The 22,906-nt window shown below is 38.6% G+C and overlaps 1 protein-coding gene across 9 annotated transcripts in view; it reads left to right on the plus strand.

Annotated features, from left to right (window-relative positions):
- The window catches only part of ANKS1B (ankyrin repeat and sterile alpha motif domain containing 1B), a 914,119-nt gene that overhangs the window by 600,877 nt on the left and 290,336 nt on the right, over positions 1-22,906 (plus strand). For all 9 annotated transcript variants that reach the window (XM_033118713.1, XM_033118715.1, XM_033118712.1 and 6 more), the window contains one exon: positions 8,506-8,604. In XM_033118713.1, coding sequence (XP_032974604.1) covers positions 8,506-8,604 — 99 coding nt within the window. The remainder of the gene's footprint in view (positions 1-8,505; positions 8,605-22,906) is intronic.

A 22,906-nucleotide genomic window follows, 5' to 3' on the forward strand; every position in this document is an offset into this window, starting at 1 on the left:
ATTATAAATCTGGTATTTATCATAATAATGATTATCATAATAATGCAGAAAAGACATGCATTGGGTATACTTGTGAACTGATGTCAAATTGACTCACTGCCTTTATAAAAGCTAAGAGGTAGCATTGTTATTCCAAGAAAACTTGTATATGCAGGTTTTCCCTGCTATCCGAAAGTAGAGTGTGCCTATGAAAACTTCTGTAAGTGGAAATGGCATACAGTGGAGAAGCAGTTATCATTAATTTATATAGGAAAATTTTTCAGCGTTCCCAGACCCAAAATTCAACACATGCATAACGTCTTTATTTCGTTCAGCACGACTGGAATGCTTAATTATGTCCAGTTTTACACTAACCATTAACACCCTTATGAGCTCTCTTAGGCTCTTCTGATACCTTAGGACTCGTGTCGCTTGTTAATGGATGTACAAAATAAGGGAGACAAAGCACAGATGCTCACAGACACAGTTCAAAGCTATGGCCCCTGGATGCTGAGATGCTGAGTGTGGTTCCTGGGGAAGGAGCTTGGTGGGGCCACTCTCGATGCTGGGGGCGCCGCTGTCTCTATACTGGCTCCCTGCAAAACAAACACTGAACGCTATTTTGAATGTTCACTTTTTATCATAAAAGCGAAAATCCTCTTGGGATTTCTTTCAGTTAATGGAAACAGGTACTAATGTAGGTCTTTCACAAAAGCGAAGTGGTGTAACCTGAACTTTCGAAAACCAGGGGATATCTGTAGTTTTATGCCACTGTGTCGTTTATGCTGTAAAAAATTATCTTAGAAATAAACTAAAATGCGTGTCTTTCCATTTGTGAGTTTGCAAGACCTTGGTGTCATTCTGTTGTACAAATATTCTATTTTAAGTATTTAAGGTCACATCACAAACTGTGGTGAAGAATCATTTAGTTCAATACAGAGCAAAAGAAATTTTCTCCAACGCATCTTCTCAATGTTTTTTCAGTCTTTGACTAACAAGAGAATGAATAACATTGAACTCAAGCTTATATTAAGAAGAAAACAGTTCTCTATGGTCCTTAAATATGTTTCCCTACCATTTTATAGAATATTCAATGTGAAGAAAAGGTTTCTAAATGAATATGATATGTATGGTATTAAGGTTGTGAAAATAAGAGACCTCTTCAAGCTGGAGTTCTAAGAAGCAGAAGTAATCAGTACAGATATTTTTGAGACATGATTTCTTTTTTTTTTAATTGGGGTGACAATTGTTAGTAAAGTTACATAGATTTCAGGTGTACAATTCTGTATTACATCATCTATAAATCCCATTGTGTGTTCACCACCCAGAGTCAGTTCTCCTTCCATCACCATATATTTGATCCCCCTTACCCTCATCTCCCACCCCCCACCCCCCCTTACCCTCTGGTAACCACTAAACTATTGTCAGTGTCTATGAGTTTTTGTTTCTCATTTATTTCTCTTGTTCTTTTGTTGTTTTTGGTTTATATACCACATATCAGTGAAATCATATGGTTCTCTGCTTTTTCTGTCTGACTTATTTCGCTTAGCATTATACTCTCAAGATCCATCCATGTTGGCACAAATGTTCCTATATCATCTTTTCTTACCGCCGAATAGTATTCCATTGTGTATATATACCACAACTTCTTTATCCATTCATCTATCGAAGGACATTTTGGTTGTTTCCATGTCTTGGCCACCGTAAACAAAGCTGCAATGAACATTGGAGCACACGTGTCTTTATGGATAAATGTTTTCAGATCTTTTGGGTAGATACCCAGGAGAGGGATTGCTGGGTCACATGGTAATTCTATTCGTAATTTTTTGAGGAACCTCCACACTGCCTTCCATAGCGGCTGCACCAGTCTGCATTCCCACCAACAGTGTATAAGGGTTCCTTTTTCTCCACAGCCTCTTCAACACTTGTTACTATTTGTCTTGTTGATGATAGCCATTCTGACTGGGGTGAGGTGATATCTCATTGTGGTTTTTATATGCATTTCTCTGATGATTAGTGATGTTGAGCATTTTTTCATATGTCTATTTGCCATTCATATGTCCTCTTTGGCGAAATGTCTCTTCAGTTCCTCTGCCCCTTTTTCAATTGGGTTGTTTGTTTTTTTGTTGTTGAGTTTCATGAGTTCCTTGTATATTTTGGATATTAGCCCCTTATCGGAGGCACTGTTTGCAAAAATCTTCTCCCATTCAGTTGGTTGCCTCTTTATTTTGTTGATGGTTTCTTTTGCTGTGCAGAAGCTTTTAAGTTTCATATAGTCCGATTCATTTATTTTAGCTTTTACTTCCCTTGCCTTTGGAGTCAAATTCATAAAATGCTCTTTGAACCCAAGGTCCATAAGTTTAGTACCTATGTTTTCTTCTATGCAGCTTATTGTGTCAGGTCTTATGCTTAAATCTTTGATCCATTTGAATTAATTTTGATATATGGCGACAGATAGCAGTCCAGTTTCATTCTTTTGCATGTGGCTATCCAATTCTCCCAGCACCATTTATTGAAGAGGCTGTTTTTTTCTCCATTGTATGTTTTATGCTTCTTTGTCAAAAATTATCTGTCTGTGTTTATGTGGTTTTATTTCTGGGTTCTCGATTCTATTCCATTGGTCTATGTGTTTGTTTTTCTGCCAATACCATGCTATTTTGATTATTGTAGCCCTGTAGTACAAGCTAAAATCAGGGAGTGTGATACCTCCAGTATTGTTCTTTTTTCTTAAGTTTGCTTTGGCTATTCGGGGTCTTTTGTGGTTCCAAACAAATCTGATGGTTTTTTGTTCTATTTCTTTAAAAAATGCCATTGGGATTTTGATGGGGATTGCATTAAATCTGTATATTGCTTTGGGTAATATGGCCATTTTAACTATGTTGATTCTTCCAATCCATGAGCACAGAATGTCTTTCCATTTCTTTGTGTTTTCTTCAATTTCTTTTAAAAATGTCTTATAGTTTTCAGCATATAGGTCTTTCACATCCTTGGTTAAGTTTATTCCTAGGTATTTTATTCTTTTGCTGCAATTGCAAAAGGAATTGTTTTTTGTATTTCTTTTTCTGAGATTTCATTGTTAGTAGCCGGCAACTTTACTGTATTCGTTGATTGTTTCTAATAGCTTTTTGGTGGAGACTTTAGGGTTTTCTACATATAGCATCATGTCATCTGCAAAGAGCGACAATTTAGATGCCTTTTATTTCTTTCTCTTGCCTGATTGCTCTGGCAAGGACTTCCAACACTATGTTGAAAAGCAGAGGTGATAGGGGACAGCCCTGTCGTGTTCCTGAACTTAGAGCAAAGGGCTTCAGTTTTTCACCATTAATTATGAGATTAGCTGAGGGTTTGTCATATATGGCCTTTATTATGTTAAGGTATTTTTCTTCTATACCTATTTTATTAAGTGTTTTAATCATAAATGGATGTTGTATCTTGTCAAATGCTTTTTCTGCATCAATTGATATAATCATATGATTTTTGTCCTTTATTTTGTTTATGTGATGTATCACATTGATGGATTTGCGGATGTTGAACCATCCTTGTGCCCCGGGGATGAACCCCACTTGGTCATGATGAATAATCTTTTTAATGGATTGTTGTATTCGATTTGCTAGAATTTTGTTTAGGAATTTTGCATCTGTATATTGGTCTGTAGTTTTCTTTTTTTGTGTTGTCCTTACCAGGTTTTGGTATCAAGGTAATGTTGGCCTCATAAAATGAGTTAGGGAGTACTGTCTCTTCTTCAATTTTTTGGAAGAATTTGAGCAGGATTGGTATTAGATCCTCTTTGAAGGCTTGGTAGAATTCACTAGTGAAGCCATCTGGTCCAGGACTTTTGCTTTTGGGAAGGTTTTGGATGACTGATTCAATTTCGTTACTGGTGATCGGTCTGTTTAGATTTTCCAGTTCTTCATGGTTCAGCCTAGGAAGGCTATATGTTTCTAAGAACTTGTCCATTTCTTCTAGGTTATTGAATTTGGTGGCATATAGTCCTTCATAATATTCTTGGATGATCCTTTGTATTTCTGTGGTGTCCGTGATAACTTCCCCTTTTTCATTTCTGATTTTGTTAATTAGTGTCTTTTGTCTTTTTATCTTAGTGAGTCTAGCCAAGGGTTTATCAATTTTGTTAATCTTTTCAAAGAACCAGCTGTTTGTTTGAGACACGATTTCAATAAATAGCTACCCTATTTCTAATGGATCATTAAGTATAAAACACTGCTTTTTATTTTATTTGGTTACTTTTTAGTTTATCACAGCTGCACAAACTTCAATACATAAGTTATTCTCCTTATGGTCAGAGGAATTTCAGCTTTCAAGCTCTCGGTACATAAATATTAGATTACTTTTCTTAATTCCATAATTTAAAAAAGCATTAAAGACTCCCTGGATTAGACATTTCTTGTAGTAAAGGAAGATCTCTTCTGAAAAACATTGCCTTGGGCCTTCAATACTTCTAGTAAGTCATTAACTAAACAACTTTATCTACTGATTATTATTCCCTAAACAATCTCTGCAGTGTGCCAGGTTGTGTGCTAAGAAAATAATAACTTCTCAATTGTACTTGTCATTTTGATAGTGTAGATTTCTAGGCCCATAATAAAGAAACACTAATGAAAGTAGAGTCAGTTACTAATTTGTTTTAATGACTAAAAAATGAGAAGAGAATTTGGTAAAGATCCTAAATGTAATGTTCATGAACTTTCACTAAGCAGCACATCAACTATATCTTGAGAATGATTCATGAGTAGTTTTGATTACCTGTTACATCACCACTTTTGCCCCATCATGTGATTGAACCACAGTTTCAGTGTCTTCAACTGTAGAGAAGCACTGTCAGATAGAACTTGCTATCATTACGGAAGTGTTCTAAATGTGCACTGTCCAATACAGTAGCCACCAACCACATGTGGCCAATGAGTGCTTGACATCAGGATTGAAAAAGATCAACTAGATATGGCAATTGGGTGGTCATTCTTAGCATTTGGCAGAGAAAGTCTATGGAGTTAACGGGGGTAAAAGCCTTTTGTGGTGTGCTGAGGAGTAACTGGTAAAAGAGGAAATAGAGACAGCATGTGTGCTGGGGAGATGAAGAGAGAGAGAATGCAGCGTAGTAGGTGATTAAGCACAAGACGGACATAATGGAGCTCTACTCCAAGAACCATTGGTCTGGCAGTTATGTGAAAAATGGATGGAGGAGAGAGAAAGCTAGAGTTTACGCTTAGCTTTTATCAAGGAAAAAAAAGATTTAAGCTGATTTTTTTTAACATTTAGTGAAGGCAAGTGACAATGTGAGAATAAATTCCAGCTTCCTAGGAAAAACGGAAATGTTTATTGTCCTTGATAGTGCAACTGCTACCCAAGAGCAAACAAAATGGTTAGTTGTAAGGCTTGAAACGTCAGGTTTTTCTCTGAAAACCTGTAAGCATCCATAACACTACAAAAATAAGGTATTCTATCATTTCTTTTAATAAGAAATTGTATAAGTTCCTAGTGCTGAGATGAATTTGTCAAAAACAAAACAAAACAAAACAAAAAAACCCACAACCATGCATGTTTGCCCTTCTCCATAATTACTTCTTAAAGCTAACTTTAGGCTACAAGTTCTGAAACAATAAAAGGTAATTTCATTATACAATCTATATTTAATAATGATACTAATCCAAAATTGGACATGACTGAAATCATAGCATTTTAGACCTGAATGGATATTCGTCAACCTGCTTCATTTTATGGGGGAGGATCAGAGGCCTAGAAATAATGTGTGACTTAGCCAAGTTTACCCAGGGAAGACTGGAACTCCTGTCTTTAGATTCCAAGCCTGGTGCTGTTTTGAAAAAAGACTGGCTAGATGAGGCACCAGGATATTTTTGGTATCCCTATCTATTACAACAAGAGAGAAATTTGAACTTTTCTAACAGCAGGCCTCACTGGGAACAGTGGATCCTTTTCTTTACATTTCTACTATTAGTACCATTCCCCCTTGGGCACATTCTCACCATTTGCATTGTGCTTCCCATAATTTTCAGTCATTGTTCAAAAGTGCCTGGTAATTATCCAATATGCTAGGCAATTTGACCCAAGGAGAACATGTCTGACTTCCTTACAATTCTGCAAAAAGTTTCCCCTCCTACTGAAGATCGAGAAGATGGTATACTGAGAGTTTAGAGGAAGAAAAGTGGTCTTCAAGGTTTCAGTTCCTCAAATCATTTCAGCATTCAAACACTGAAATCAAGTTTTCAGGATGACCTATAGATAAAAACTAATTCAGACTAAAGGATCCTGGTGTGTTTTGTGTTTGTACAAAGAAACCAGGTTCTGCATTTTGTCTGAGCGGAACTTGTAGGCTGGTAATTTAGTCCGTGGAAAACCTGGTAATGGTCGAAAATATAGAGAGCTAAAGGTTTCTTGTTTTGTTTTTGTTATAAGGGCTGGCTAACTCCTCTTGGAAAACCCCTCAAAGAGTAAAAGTCAAATATGAATTGTATCATACATCCCGCTCACGACACACTAGTTCATTTCTGAAAATAACGCTTTTTCAAAATGAAGTCATTTATATTCTCAGCCATGCTCTACTGTGTGCTCTGAGTAATTTCTTGAGAGCAGTGTTTCCTGTGGCACATCGCCAAGCCTGCCTTTATTTGTTTTTCATTAAGCTTTTCATTACCATGCTGCTATATACCTGGATCGTTCTGCCTTCTCCAAGAATGCCAGGGTAGCTTAAGCATAGGAATGACACTCTGAGTAGCTGAAAGGTTTTTGTCCGGTGAATGCCCATTTTAAGTCCGTAGCTATGGTACCGTTCTAACAGTTTTAATCTTGCTAAAAACAATCATTTATTCAATCATAATGTGGTCCGACATTAAATTGTTTACATCCATTTCTTCTGTCCCTGTCCAAGGAGAGATGTTAGTCTCACTTTGCACCACACTAGACTGGCCCCTTCTCTTTATTATATCAGGAAAAGGCATCATGAATCACCCCACTTGCCCAAGCCTGGAACCCATGTGTATTCTGCATTTCTCCGAGTCCAACTTCTTGAATTTTCAAGTCCTCTCACTTCTGTCTCTCCCACCACCACTACCTTCGTACATCCCGCAGCTTCTCTAGAATAACTGCAGTGGCCTCCTAGTGGTCTCCATGCCCCGCGGTTGCCCTTTCCAATTCATTCTCTTTTGCTTTAACTGCTCAGCAAAAGCAAATCAATACCCATTGCTCTCCACAAACAGGTATTCTGTAATTTCTCCTCATAAGTGTTTTTGTATTCCACGTGAAGAGGACAGTTTGATTTGTCCAGAAAGGTAATGATCTAAATTCTTGAATTTTCTCTGTAGTCTCCTCAATTTAAAGGAGTCCTCTGGCTTACAAAGCCCAAAAGACTAAAATTTATGGACAAAATAAGCATTCTGTAAATTTCTGCATATTAATCAGATGTCTAAAAAAATCATGGAAATCACTGAATTTCAGAACTAGACTGGTCCTTGAAGCTCGGGGGAGCTCAACTTAATCATTTTATAGGTAAGGAAACAGGCCCAGCCAGAGCAACCAAATTGATCTTTCTAAATTTGGGATCCCATCATGGAACTAACTCCTTTTCATAAAATCTGTCCCTGTTTCCCATTACGGGCAGGATGAAGTCTAAATTCCTCAGCGTGGCATGCAACGTCTGTATAGTCGGGCCAGTGCTTGCTTTTCCAGCTGTATCTTTTGCTGCTGTCTCCAACTTATCCCCGAACTCAATGCTTCCAAATGCACTGTGTTCTTTCTTACCCATAGGACGTTACGCATAATTTCTCCTTTGTCCTTCCTCTTTTGAATGCTAAGTCATAACCATCCTTCAGATATCTGAGGAGATATCATCGCCTCTGAAAACATATCCCTGATCCCCTCTGGGCTCCCAAGCATGTGTCACCATCATAGCACATTCACATCGTTCTAACTGTCTTTGGATAATTGGTTTCCACCACTGGCCTAGAAGGAATAAAGACAATTGTGGGTGGAGACCTGTACCACATTTATTGTTTTATCCGCACATATTGACTAGGTGTCTGGTATTCATTATTTTAAGATTAATACTGACTATTAACCTGCCTAGTATACTCAGTTTTCTCATCTGTTTTCAGGTGACTCAGTGTCTGGGTGTGGTGGGGGGTGGGGGGGTTTCTGATTCATTCACATCAGTGTAGAAGTCACTGACAGTTCTAAATGAGGTAGCTTTTCCCAGAAGCATTTACATTTTTAGAGGGACAGAGTTTTAAGTCACAGGAATGACTCTCCGGTGCAGATGATCCAACCAGAAATAGTACACCGTGAAAGTATTTGTGAGGAGAAGGAAGATTTCCCTGACTTTCCACTCAGTCAGATAGGTGACACCCTCTGCACTCACCCTCACTGAAGAATGACTCTCTGTTTTTGTTTATAAAACTCAGATCACCTGTTGGTCATTTGTCTCTGTATTGAATAAATCATTATTACCCTTAGTAATAAGCCCTGATTTAACTTATAACATTTCTGGTTTTGTTTTAGGGGAGCAATGTTATGGAAGATCAGGATTTATTAGAAATTGGAATCCTTAATTCTGGGCACCGACAAAGAATTCTACAGGCAATCCAGCTCCTTCCAAAGGTAAGCAATGCTTTGTTAGCCTCACCCTCGAGACAGTCCCCATGGTTTACGTCCAGATATTCAAGCAGTGTTACTATTTCTGACATTCCTACATATTGGTGCAACTCCCCAAAGGAGGTTTTCGTAGGTTCAGCTAAACAGTCAGACTCACAAGACTGCTATGGGCCATACTCAGCTTTCAATTGATCTAAAAGGATGCGATACAGGAAACACCACTGGCCAGGAGGGCAGCTTCAGAGTTTCTCTTCGGTGGGAGTCCTTATATCAGTACAAATGCCACTCCAGGCCCCGCAGGTGACAGCTCAGGTGCAAGAAGACAAGACCAACATTGGGTGAATACGGGAATGTTCCTGGATTAGTAGCCTCATGCTCCGTAAGAGACAACATCTCTTGTAACAACTCCATAGGCTTAGCTTCCAGGGACAAAGATCCTGCCCACTTGCAGTGGAGTCTTCAAGTGGAGAAGTCCACAGTATGGCATCCCCGTCAGGTATTTACACAGTTCATGTATAAATCCTCCCCGTCCAGATACAGTTTGCCAACCAGGCATCATTTTAACCCTAAGCAGTATGTTACCTGGCAACAAAAATTGAGCTTCTGTTTCCAGATAAGATTTCATAGGAGCCTAAAGCAAGAGGTAGGATCTGAGTGCTGGTCTTCAAGATGCATAGGTTTTTAACTGGGAAAGAAAGGTAAAGGCATTTCAGGGGTCAAAAGGAATCATAAGTACAGGTGTGGTCCAAAATACAAATTGCCAGAAGCATCAGAGGAATAGTGATACTCTGTGATTTAACATCCAATGGGATTTGCACAACAATCTGAATGTACTTAATGCCACTAAACTGTACACTGAAAAATGGTTAAGATAGTAGAGTGTATGTTTTGTAATTTCAGCACAATTTAAACAATTATTTATTTTTATTTTAACTTTTTCTTAACAGGAACAAAAACAATCCATTGTGATTAAAACAATTAGAGAGTGGAGGGTAGAGCCACAGCTAAAGCAGAAAAAGTAGGTTAGGTCAGTTGGTGTCAGCCTAAGGAATTTGAAATGTATTCTGTAAGCACTGGGGAATGGACACGACTAGAATACTTTAGGTCGGTTAATTCTGGAGGCAGTGTACAATAAGAATTAGAAGGAAGGAAAGTTGAAGTTGGGTCATCCAGCGGGGAAAAGACGTGGGGGCGGGATCTGAGGCAGAGTGACAGATGAGCAGTATTAGATTCCACTAGATATATGAGCTTATCATGTTCTGTGTTCCCTTCTGCCCTTTCCCTTTATAAGGAGGCTATCGTTCCTCCTGCTCAGAATGGGAAAGATAAATATTAACCACTGTTCCCAAGGAAGTGATCTGGTGAAATTTGCCAACTGACAGTAAACTGAGTTTCTCCTGATAGAAACTTAACACTCTTGCAAATTCAAGGAGAGTCAAGCATACAAAGGAGTTTAATTATACAATTTTCTACAGTAAAAGGAGAAGAATAATGCATCCTTAGAACCAATTGTAAAAGCAGTTCTTTTTTTTAACATTTTTTAATTAGTTTCAGGTGCACAAAACAATGTAATAGTTAAACATTTATCACGTATATCCCTCACACAGTGATAATCCCCCTCCGCCATCTACTACCCCTCTGACATCGCACACAGCTATTACATTTCCACTCTCTCTATGCCTAATGCTGTACTCTGCTTCTTGTAAATACATATATATATACATAATACATATGTATATAAAATAAAATTGTGTATATATATATAATTGTAGTTGACATTCATTATTGTTCAGCTTCAGCTTCAGGTGTACAGCACAGTGATCAGGCATCTACATCATCCCTGAGTTGATCTCCCTAATGAGACAAGTGTCCATAGGATACCCTACAAAATCTTTACAACATTATTGATTACATTCCCCAAATTGACTTTCGTATCCCCGTGTCAATCTTGTGGTTATCGACTGTGCTTTCTAATCCCTCACCTTACCCCTTATCCCCACCCCCCTCCCATCTAGCAACCCTCAGTTTTTCCTCTGTGTCTCTGAGACTGTTTCTTATTAGTTCATTCATTTATTCTTTTCTTTAGATTCCACATATAAGTGAGATCGTATGGTATTTGTCTTTCTCTGTCTGGCTTATTTCACTTAACGTAATGTTCTCTAGGTCCATCCATATTGTTGCAAACGGTAAGATTTCATTCTAGAAGCAGTTCTTATAAGTGTATTGTTTACCTCACTACATTTGTATCTTTACTTAGAATAGTACTTCCTCAGCAAGTTTTCTCCTCGTTGTCAGGAAGGTCTTCTGCACTGCTCTATCGCCATCACCTCGCCCAATGCCCAGCCCATGGTAGACACTCAATAAATCAATGAATAATGTCCCCTTGTCACATGGCTGCCCATCATTTGAAGTTCAACTCAAATAGTTACATATCACTTTCTTTGTGAAACCTCCCCTAAAGTGGAACCACTTCTCACCGCCTTGGTAATTATCACCCTACTCCAAACCAACTACCTCTAACTGAACTACAGTAGATTCTGATCTGTCATCTCTAGGTTAGACTACTTGAGTCAATTTCTCCTTGGTCTTCCCTCTCTAGCCTGGATGATTCATAGATGTCTAATCTCTGTCCTACTTTCCTCTCTTACCACTCTCCAATTGAATTTCCATAAAGTACCAAGAACAATTCTTCGAAAATATAAATCAGATCATGCCACATGCCACACCCTACTTAAAATCTCCAACAGATTCCCTTCTCACTTAGAACAATATCTTTATTGTGGCCCACAAAAGTCAATAGGATCTGGCCCCATCCCAACTCTATGACCTCATCTCTCACTCTCCACACCTCTACACTCTAGTCATGTGCTTTCTTTTCATTCCAGAACATGCCAAGTTCATTTTTGCCTCAACGTCTTTCCGTATTGGTCTCTCTTCCTGGAAAGCCTTTTGCACAGATCTTCATTCGCTTGCGTCTGTACATCATTGAATCTCTACTCAGCTGTGACCTCCTCACAGTGGCCTTCATGATCTCAAAGCTGTTGCCCTCACTCACCATCACTGACCTTTGTATTGTCTTGCTTTACTTTGTTCTTCCTAGCACTTATGGCTACCTGAAGTAATATTATTTATTTTTGTTTTCTTTCTTATTTTCCATTTTTCCCCAAAGATGCAAGGTCCACAAGTCAGGGACCTTGACTATCTTGTTCCCTTCTCTGTACCCATCCCGTAGAACAGCACCTGGCACATAGTAAGTGGTCAAAAATATTTGTGGAAGAAAGGAATACACAGCTCTCTCTTTCCTCTGAGATTTGATGGTCCTATGCTTGTTCTGTCTGAAGGTACTGATCAAATTCTACCACTTCTATGTTATAAGAATCCTGCAAGCAGAAACAATGTCACATCCACCCATGAATTTCCCACTGTGCTTAGCGCAGTACATACACATTAAAAGAATGAAGGAATGAGTGATTGAATGTTTTCCTCACATATTATTCAAATATAATTTTTAAATCAAAGAGTGCCTCATTGTTAAGATATCTCTGTAATCCTGTACCTGCCATTTGATAATGAGAAACAAAAGAACTTGAATCCAGAATTTTTGGAGGATAAATGGAGTGTTTACTTTTAAGACAGAATATCATTTCCATTAGAGAAAAACAATATAATAGAAACAATACAAAATTAAGCTTCTATCAAGAGGCTGATGCAAAGTGCTTACTCTGCACCCAAATGAGTAGAAAATACATAAAAACATCCAAACACGTGTTCAGCAGCGCAAACAGAATGTTATAATGCTACAAATTGATGCTTTGCCTTCTTAGGTAATGAGCCCGATCTTCAGATGGCTAATAGTGTAATTTTACTGCCAGCGCCGTCATTTGCATTCACTCTAACTTTGCAATGCCAGAAAATGGACAAAATGTCTCTTCATTTTTGTTTATGTAATTTTGGTCTTCAGAGTATTTGTGTTCTTCATCTCTCATGAAAAATATTCCATGATTGCCACCTGAGATCCTTTCATTAACACATTGTGTTTTGGAATTGGGAAGATTATGCCTGAGCAGAGAAAAGGTGCTGTGCTAAGTACAATCTTGACCTGTTAGCACACTTCAAGGCATGTTTTTCATGCGTTATTGGTATTTCTTGTTTCATGTTTCAAAGACAAAAGTTTATTCCTTGAGTAATAATGGTTCTTCTGTAATATGCCCTTTTTAATATTGAAATATTCACCACTGAAAAGGTCTGCATGTTCTCTAGGACACTTGATACATTGAACACAGAATACATTTGATATATTCTAAGCATAGATGTGTTTAGAACTATGACCACATTAATTCCTTGTTGTCCATCCATTCTTTCCCTCTGTCCTTTGCAAAGCTTGACCTTTAGTAGCAAAGGTTAATATCAATTTTCACTCAGCATCCATTTCCTTCACCAACCCCAACTCAGTCTTTTCTTAGGTCTAAACATTTCCCTGGACTTTTGAAGGTTATATTTCACCCTCCTCACTTTTTAAAAAAAGGAAACATACCAAAATTTCCACGAGAAGATGGCTTACTTTTTATTCTCTTAGGAACTTTAAGCAGAGAAATAACCTGATTACTTATTTGCAACATATAATTTACCTTTTTCCAGATAAGAATTATGTGTGGCCAAGTCTTTGGATAATCTAAAATCCTTTTAAAAGGGCATAATCTCTTTTGTACTTTGACAGTATAACAACTGGAGGTCAAAAATTGAAAGGATATTCATTTTAAAAGTTTGCAGGACTTCATGTCAAGGCCCATATTTATCTGCTCTCTTAATATCGCTCATCCTGAATTGAAAATATATTTCAGCATGCTAGCAACTTTTAGATCACATGCTCACTTTGTTTTTCAATATTCCTTTTCTAATATTTTTCTGTTCTATAATATCTTTTGGTATTATTTGGTAGCTGTCTAAATACTTGTCAGCAAGTAGTTGTCTACCTGTTATCCCCCTTTCCTTTGCTCCCACTCATCCTCCAACCTACCTGGGCCTCACTATTTCCTTTGCTGCCCCCCACACAGGACAACCGGGGCTAAGATCACCAGGGATTAGAAGAGCAGAAATTCCAAAGGCCCCACCTTCACTTTACTTTGGCTTCAGTAGGTTTTGATACGCTTGTCAACTGTTAACATTGTCTTCTGGCTTCCAGATACCCAGTTATCTTCCTGCCTCTCTAATGCTCTCTTTACTGCTCATTCTCCTCAATTAAATGTTGCAGTTCCCCAAAACTCTAATTCAAAACTATCTGATGATTACTGAATGTTGTTATCCCAGGACTCTTGATCATAGTAGAGTTGCTGGAATTCATTGTTCTGTGCATTGCTACTCTACCTCTACTTACTGCATAATGAACACCTGTGCTTTAGCTGCCCTTTATTTCTCAGTTCAGTTCAATTTAACCAATATTTGTCAGGCTACATAGTTTCAATTATTTTTTCACTGAATGGCACTGAACACCTCTGATTGAATTAAATTACCTCCTTTCCCATCCTCAGTTTGAGATACTGGTTTTAAAAAAATAGAGTTATCTGTTATTGCAATAGGAAAACAAGATTCTGTGCTAGTGATTTGTTGCTTTATAACAAATTACACACAAACCTTAGTGGCAACATTTGTTATCTCCCAGTTTCTGTGGGTCAGGACACCGGGCACCGCTTGGCTGGGTTCTCTGGCTCTGGGTCTCTCTTAGGGTTACATTCATCTCAAAACTCAACTGGGAGGGATCCACGTCTAGGTCACTTATGTGGATATAGACAGGCTTCTGTCTATATCCCTGGGGGTCTTTGAACTGAGACCTCTGTGGCTCACAAGCTGTTGACTGAAAGCCCCCCTCAGTTTTTGGTCATCTGAGGCCTCCCCTTAAAGCATCTCATAATAGGTATCTGGCTTCAACAGCACCGCAAGTGAGAGGACAAGAAAATGCCATCAAGATGCAAGTCACAGTCTTTTATAATATCCCATCCTTTCTTTTTTCTTTTCTTTCAAGTTTCATTGAGAAATAATTGACATACATCACTGTATAAGCTTAAGGCATACAGCATGAAATGATTAGCACTCTAGGTGGAGCTGACCTCCATCTTCTCACATAGATAAAATAAAAAAGAAAAGAAAGGAAAACAGTGTTCTCCTTATGATGAGAACATCTCATCCTTTTGCTGTATTCTCTTTATTAGAATCGGGTCACTAGACCCAGCCCCTACCCAATAAGAGGTGTTTACACAGGATGTGGGATCACTGGGGATGATCTCAGAAGTTTGCCTCCGGCAGGTGCACTTTATATGAGCCACTGCACAATCTAGTTTCCATGTCTATATTTATGGTTAAAAGGAATAACCCATCAACAACAGCAACAACCAAAGTATCTTTTATTTCCATGGGTTATCTTCATGGGACTGTGATAGTCACAATTAGGTGATTTAGAAGCCACACTTGTCATCATCACTCAGAAAAGGGGCACATGTCTGTGGTGTGTAGTGTTAGATATAACATAGCATGGTATGATACAATCATACAGAAATCAGAGATATTAGACATTTGTCAATTGCATATAAAGTCTTCATGATCTAAAGGCTGCTTTTCTAAGTAATGCGCATAAATCAGTAATCCCATAAAATACTACAAATTTTAAAAATATGTTCATTCTTCGTTGGTGCCTCATTATTGAAAAGAGCATCTTTCCATCTGTACTAGGGAAGTGAATTGGTCAAAGTCTATTATTGGACAAGAATCTAAGGATGTTAGCAAGAACAAAAACACATTTTTAAAAAACTAACAAAGTTAGAAAGTAAAAGTCACCATTTAACTTTAAGTCTGATCAGAGCAAATAGATAAAGGCACCAGTTGACCAAACAAAGCTTGTGAGCAGAGATATAGAGATACACTGGCAGAGACTGAAAACTCAAACGTTATTAAAGGCAAGACAATATGGAGTGGTGGGAACTGGCGAAGTGGAGAGCACAAACCCTGCCCCTCAAAAAATTGGCTTTGTTTCCAAAACTTTATTAATAAAACAAAGCATAGAAGACCAGGTTTGTTGTAACTGTCACTTTGCTAACCCTGTGTCATAAGGGAAGAAAGTCTCTGCAGAAATGAAAGTCTTAATACAATGGGAGCACAGATAACTTCAGAGTTTAAAAGGACTATTATGAATGTGACGTTATCTCCATTTAGCTTTCTGTTCAGCACTCTTTTCTTAAAAACTCTAGTTCTTTCAAGGTCCTTAAAATTCAGATGTTTAATTCTAGGCTTGATGGCTGATGTAGACGTGTGCAAGCTTTAGGGGAAAAGTGCACAACCAATGTCGTTTCTTTAAATGTCTAGAAAGGAAGGTTCAGTCTTATTTTCCTGTCACTTAGAAAAATGATAGAGACACATTCCTAATTCTTCTCCTATTTTTCAAAAGAGCAACAACAAAATGTAGGCTACCGGCACAGATTGTCACGGGGTACTGTTTGACAAGGTGACTTTTCATTCTCCCATGTCATCACTCACTCTCCATCTACCCGCATTCTTTTTACTTGCATTTCTTTCTTTTCGCCAGCTGGTATTTTAAACTTCATGCCACTCAATGTAGACATCCAGTCAAAGATATATACTCACAAAGAAAATCCCACATATAGGCATCATTAGCATGGGGACCCTAACCTAAAGTTAATACATGATTAAACCTACAGTCTAACTGAGGACATAAGATGTTTCACTTTCTTTAGGTGTCTGGTCCTTGGTGAGACAGGTGGTGCTCTTTCTAGAATCCTTTCAAGCTCTATTCTGTTCTGTAAATGTCTCTTGGTTCTGGGACAAACAGATATGCTCACTTAGATCGCTTAGAACAGTGTAAAAGATTACTGATTTTTCAGGATAAATGTTGGTGCCATTGGAGAATAGGGAGGAAGGAAGAGTAATTGACCTTATGTTGAAAAACTTAGATATTTGGAATATATGAATTCTAAAGTGATAATAAGTCATTCAGATATTTCATATTATTCCTTAGCCTGGCACACTATTGAACTCTAACTGTTATAACAAACAACTCTAAAATTCCAGTGGCTTAACACTATTAAATTTCTTTTCTCGCTCATGCTAAGTCCAGTATGTGTCAGGCAGCTCTCTTCCAAGCAGTAACTCAGGGATCCAAGCTTCTTCCATCATGTGGCTCTCCCATCTTGGAGTTCTCTGAGAGCCGTCGTAGATCAGGATAGAGAGGAGCATAGATCACATGCGATGTTCTACTGCCAGGCTTGGAAATATATTACTTACTTTTTAGACTCCATTTGATTCACCAGGACTCACTTATATTAACCTCACTAAACTGCAAGGTAAGCCAAGAAATACAGCCTCCCTTCCCAGGAAGAGGTAACAGAATCCCCGAGAATTTAACCATTCTGTGTCAGAAGCACCTTCTCCTTTCTGCACCTTGACTACTGCCCTTCTTCATACGAGTAACCCCTATTCATTCCTTCAGATGTATTCCTTGCGAAGCCTTATATGACATCCTCTGTCTGGGTTAGATTGCTAATTTAACCCCTCTGTGCTCCCATTACACCCTATAAAATTACCTATTGACTAGATTGTCTCTCTCGCTCAAGGTGAAGATCTTTGTCATGTTAATCTTCATTTCCTAAGCATGAAACACACAACACCTGGACACAGTAATGTTCAGTTAATGTTTATTAGACTGGACTGGGCCAAACAAGAATGCAACTTTGAAGTCCGTCCTGAATGGGTCTGGTGAGGACTCCCAAACACATTTCCCAAATGAGCACCTTTTTGTTTGAGTCTTATAGAAAGGAGGAAGGCAAGTCCTTCACAAATGTAACACCCACAACCCTTATGGCCTGCCTTTTCCTGGAGTGACATCCTCCCCCATGCCTCATGCTTTCTCTTTGTGAGTAGAGACCAATAACTAGTCTGTTCTTCAGAGGTACATTGGGAAAAGGAATGGCTAGTGCTTCTAAAGTTCTTTGAGCCCTTTGAAATGACAAAATCCAGTACATACAAGGTACAGAATAGCTATAGCTCTTTGGGCTGGATAGATAGTCCAAGAACGCTAAATATGAGAGCAGTGCAGTCCCAACCTACTTACTGGTGGTCTGCTCCATGGTTTTTTTTTTTTGCAATTTCAGAAAGCAAGATGGCTGCTGCATCCTTCCTAAGCTAGAGAGGGAGGATTTTTAATGTTTTATTTTAAATGAATTTATCTTGGAATAGTTTATTATATAGCCGAGAACTGAAATATCAGTGTTACTCATTATGCCCCCTTAAAATTTGCAGGGAAATATGGGAGGAATCCTGTAAGTAAATAGGTTCTGATCTATTGCCATCCCCAGCAGCTATTATCCTTTAACTTTGAGATGTTCACCCCCTTTTAATAAAGAACAACGGCTCCCTTGAAGCGATACTGCCATCAGTAGTAAGAGTGAAGGGGTTTAGATATCTGAGCACTTTCCCTTTGTTACATAATTCTTCTAAGAAAATCACAACTTAGAGCTGGAAAGGACCTTAAAATACCAGCTCAACTTCTCACCTGAGTCTGCTTCACAGGTGAGGAAACCAAGTCCAGGTCAGATTAAATGAGTTGCCCTGAGGTAGATTGTTCCTTAGGACAGAGCTGAAACTAAATCCCAGAGTCCCTGAGGATGCTTGTTTATTTGTGAGAAAAACTGTAAAAGGACAGGAAAGGACCAAATGACTAAACTCAAGAAAAGGATTGTTTATAAAATTGGGGTTCCTTTTAAGTTTCAGGCTAAAAAGGCTGTTTTTGCAGCCTCCGTAGACCACTAAACTCCCTTCTCAAGGCTGAAAGGGAAGGGCTGTGGCAGGGGTCCAAAAGTCCTAGAAAAGCAGGGAGGTGACAAACACGAAAAACAAAAAAGGTAGACGTAGACCATGTCAGTTGTCCAGTGGCCACTAGGGATCAAACCACTTGTTTATCCTTGAAGATGGCCTTAGAGAAACTTCACTGACAGTAGGCATTGCTGTTTCAAAGAAGGAAAGGCATAATGGAATAAAGTAAAACAACTTATTTTCTTCTTTAGTCTGGGTAGGAAGGAAGGAAAGATGGGCAAGATGAAAGGGCATTCTCTAGGAGAGAGTGAAGATGTATCTTTTGAGCATAAAACTCCATGGAGATGACATTTCCATAGGCTTAAGCCAGGAAGCAGCATGGTGTAATGGCTGGGAACATGGCCAGACTCCCTGAGTTTGGTTTTACCTACCCCATTGGGGCGTTGTGAGAATTAAATGAGTCAATATTTGTAAAACACTTAAAATGGAGCTTGGCACATTACGTGTACTATAATAGTGTGTATGAAACAGAAATTTAAAAGGAGATTGAAGGTGAACCAAGGAAAAAAAACAAAACCTGAGCTTCCTTCAGTCCATTAATTATATCTGAAAATTGCTAATAAACAGTACTCAAAATGGATCTCATTTATTCACTTGGTAGATATTTCATGAAATATCTCCGACCTGCCAGGACCTGTTCTAAAGGTTGAGGATTTGTTGTTAGAAAACAAGACCTACATGGTCACTGTCCTCATGCAGCTCATTCTAGTGAGGGATACAGACAAAAAGACGTGAAAGGATGTAATGTCAGGTAATGGTAAGTGCTGTGGGGAAATATGAAGCAAGTGAATTGGCAAAGCATTACGAAAATATATGGATGCTCTATTGGATGGAGAAGCTGGGATTCACACCCAGATGGTTTAACTGAGGTTCTCAACCCCCACACTGTATTGGCTGACACTCTACTTCACAGCACAGCAAGGATACTAAGGGGGTACTGAGACGAGTAAGCTAACTAATCCACGGGAGGCACCCGCAAGGTCCTTACCTTGCAGTCTTGCAGGGGCTCAAAAATGAACTCCCTTGAGCTTTTAGTCTAACCCAATTTAATCCTAGTTTAGCCACTTGTGTCACCTGGAACAAGTTACTTAAATTCTCCACTCCTCAGTTTCCTCATATGTAAAATGGAGATAATAGTGACATTTACCTCATTAGGTAAATTACAAATTTAAAAATGCTTATGAAGTGCCTGGCACTTAGAAGGACTAAATTAATGTTAGTTATAACTACTTGCATTTATTTGTTCAATAAATGCTCACTGAAGTAACAAAGCTCAATGAATTTTTGACGTTACTCTTGCCTGAGCCAAAAAGTAACAAAAAAGAACTCAGTTACTAACATAAAAGGTCCTGTGACTAAAAATGCCCGTGGCTGCACTCACTGCATACTTTCCATTCTGTACTAGTGGATTACTCCTGGGGTACATGATTCATTTCCAGATAAGTAAAAGGCAAAATTTTTAAATCTGATCATCAGCCTCTAAATTAATTATTTTTAATACACTTAGGATTATAGTTTAACTCATCAGGAGCTGGAAGCGAAGGTGTCTAAAACCATAACTAGGGCCTTCTTACCTAAGAGATTAAATGAGTAAACATAAGACTCAGGGCTTCCTGTCTGTATCTCTTAGAAATAATGTAATCAGTTCCCAACACAAAGTGGAAAGTGAGAGAAAAGTGGAAATAGAGACAGTACTTTAAACAGCAAGGGCTCAATAAATGTATGTGGCAGAGAATGCAGTGAAGATGAAGTGAGAAACTCAGGGGTCAGACCTTGACAGCACAGTTCCATGAAATTGCTAAAGGCATTGTGATTCCATAGAAAAGCAGAACTAAGTAAATCTGCAGAAGAGCTCAAAAACAATATCTCTGCCATTTTCAATGAGCCATCGTCCCCTACCTTTACCATACAATTGAATCAAATTCTAATTCAATAGTTGAATGTAATTTGGTGATATTTCTTATTTTTGATCAAAAGCACTCAAGTTGAGAAGTCTCGGTTCAATTTATGTCTGCAAATGCATTGAGCATCTACTCATGTCTCAGACAGAGTCCCAGGAGAATAAAGATGAAATTATACCATATCAGCCTTCAAAGAGATTACAGTCTAGCAAAGAAGATTGGATCAATATTCAAGTGATTTTAATACAAAGCAGAGCATAAAGGAGCTACAATAGATGTAAAAATACAAACTTTGCGTGTTAAATGGAAGGGAAGGTCTCTTTTGTTCAGGGAATTAGGAGAGGGTTCCTGGGGGAGGAAGCTCTTGAATCAAAAAGTTATTCCTCTGCACCTTGAAAACTTCTTTGTAGTGGGGAGTTTTGAGGTAGCGTTCCCAGCAAAAAGTGACCCAAAGCAATTGCTTAGCTTGGGTTTGTTTTTGTTTTTGTTTTTTCTCATTTGTAATACCCATCTTCTGAAATATAGCTCGTGCCATCAATCCAGCTACAAATTTCATCCATCACGTTGCCCCTCAAGCTATAATGAGTCAAATTCTTCAAGCCCACGCAGATATCTGTAGTCAGCTTCAATGGAGCAGGCTAACCTAGGGACTGAGGTGATAGTCATCATACCCCCTAAGCTAAGCACTGTTTCATTACATGGTATTTCTTTGTGGTTATTTTCTTCGTTGATGATCGGAGAGATTTTAGAGTTCCATCTTTTGGCTTTGGATTCTAACCAGATGGTTGATCTTCTGTGGACCCATAGTGAACACTGTCCCTAAAATTCACACTTCCCCCAAGTTGGTCTTGAGTATGCTCAGGAAGTCACTACAGGGCAAACCCCTGTGTTAATAACCGACACTTACATAGAAATTCCCTATGTGCCGGGCACTGTTCTAAGTGCTATTAGATTAACTCATTTAAATTTTAAAATTAATTCTGTATTTTACAGATGAAGAAACTAAAGCACACAAAAGTTAAGGAAACTTGCCTAAAGTCTCGAAGTTCGTAAGTGGCAGAGACCCAGATTCAAACCAGGCAGCCTGGCGCAAGAGTCTGTGACCTTAACTGCTTTCTTCTGCTGCCTCCATCACATCTCTGTTGTCTATGAATAATCTGTCAATGCTTTCACCCTTGGAAAATGACTGGCCATTTTCACTGTCTCCCACAGAGCTGGCATCTACTATTTTAGTAAATAGAAGTTCGGCTTTCTTTTTAGTTAACAGATAGTTACTGCTCTTATCAGAGGAAATAAGTACTCAAAAAACTGCCAGATTCTTTCTTTCATGTCTCCAAGAGAAAAATACATTTTTAGCTTTCCTTGTTCCATGAATTCACGATCGCGTAAGTGCTAACTAGATACACTTTAAGTGATTCTTAGGTTATAAGTTACAAGTCATAAAATCCCAACAGGTTCAAGCTTCTTCTCAAATGCATCATCAGTTTTAACCTTCAACTCCTTCTCTACTTAGAGGCCGCTGCCTGGTGGGAAAGGGTTGTATTTACAATTTTCTAATCCTAACAGGTATTACAGAAATGTTCGAATGCGAAATTTTCTCCACAAATGTACAAGAGATTATTGCAGTAAGTGTAGAGAAGATTGATTTCCGGGCCTCTCACCTCTGAGACTCAATTGCATCATCATCTATCAACATTTCTGGTGTTCACTTTTTGCAGAACACTTTTCTAATTGCTATGGATATAGATATGAAATATCCACAGACCTTACATCCCAAGCTTAGCATCCCTGGTAGGACTGGAGCCAGATGAAAGAGAGCTAGCACAACTCCAGGTGCATGATGTCTGCAAACATCCACTTGCCTAGATTTTCATCAGCCAATCCTGGATTCAGACATCCAGTTCAGCCAGTCAGTCAGTTCATTTTGACCCCATGCAAGGTTCAGAGATGGGATTACAAAAATGAGGGACTTGGTCCCTGCCTCAAGGAGTTCTATATTTTAGACAGACAGGTATGTCAAAAACTAAACCACTGTGAGAAAATGCTACAAGAGGAGGCAAAAGCTAAATACATGGGGGTCAGGGAAGGTTTTCTGAATAGACAGCTGAAGCTTGAACTAAATCTCAAAGAATTAAGTATTGTTTGTCAGTTTAGGGAGTCACTGCAGACAGAAGGTGCTGCCTGTGTTCCTGCTGAGTCTAGAGACAGTAGGGAGAAGTGGATGCCCATATCCATTCTCTCTCTCTCTCTCTCTCTCTCTCTCTCTCTCTCTCTCTCTTTCACACACACACACACACACACACACACACACACACACACACACACACTCACAGGCCTTCACTTACTTCCCAATATACGTATTCCGTAAGAGAAACTACAGAATAAACGCTTCTCAAATTTCTCCAGCACACTCAGTTTCTTTTCTTTTCTGGAACTTATTAAAACTTTGGCACTAATTGTTTTCTTATATTTGTACATGTTTCACATGTATAACCAAGGAAATTACATATTCCTGGAAGGAAGGAACCTTA

The sequence above is a fragment of the Rhinolophus ferrumequinum genome, chromosome 10 (assembly GCF_004115265.2).
Source record: "Rhinolophus ferrumequinum isolate MPI-CBG mRhiFer1 chromosome 10, mRhiFer1_v1.p, whole genome shotgun sequence".
Lineage (NCBI taxonomy): Eukaryota > Metazoa > Chordata > Mammalia > Chiroptera > Rhinolophidae > Rhinolophus > Rhinolophus ferrumequinum.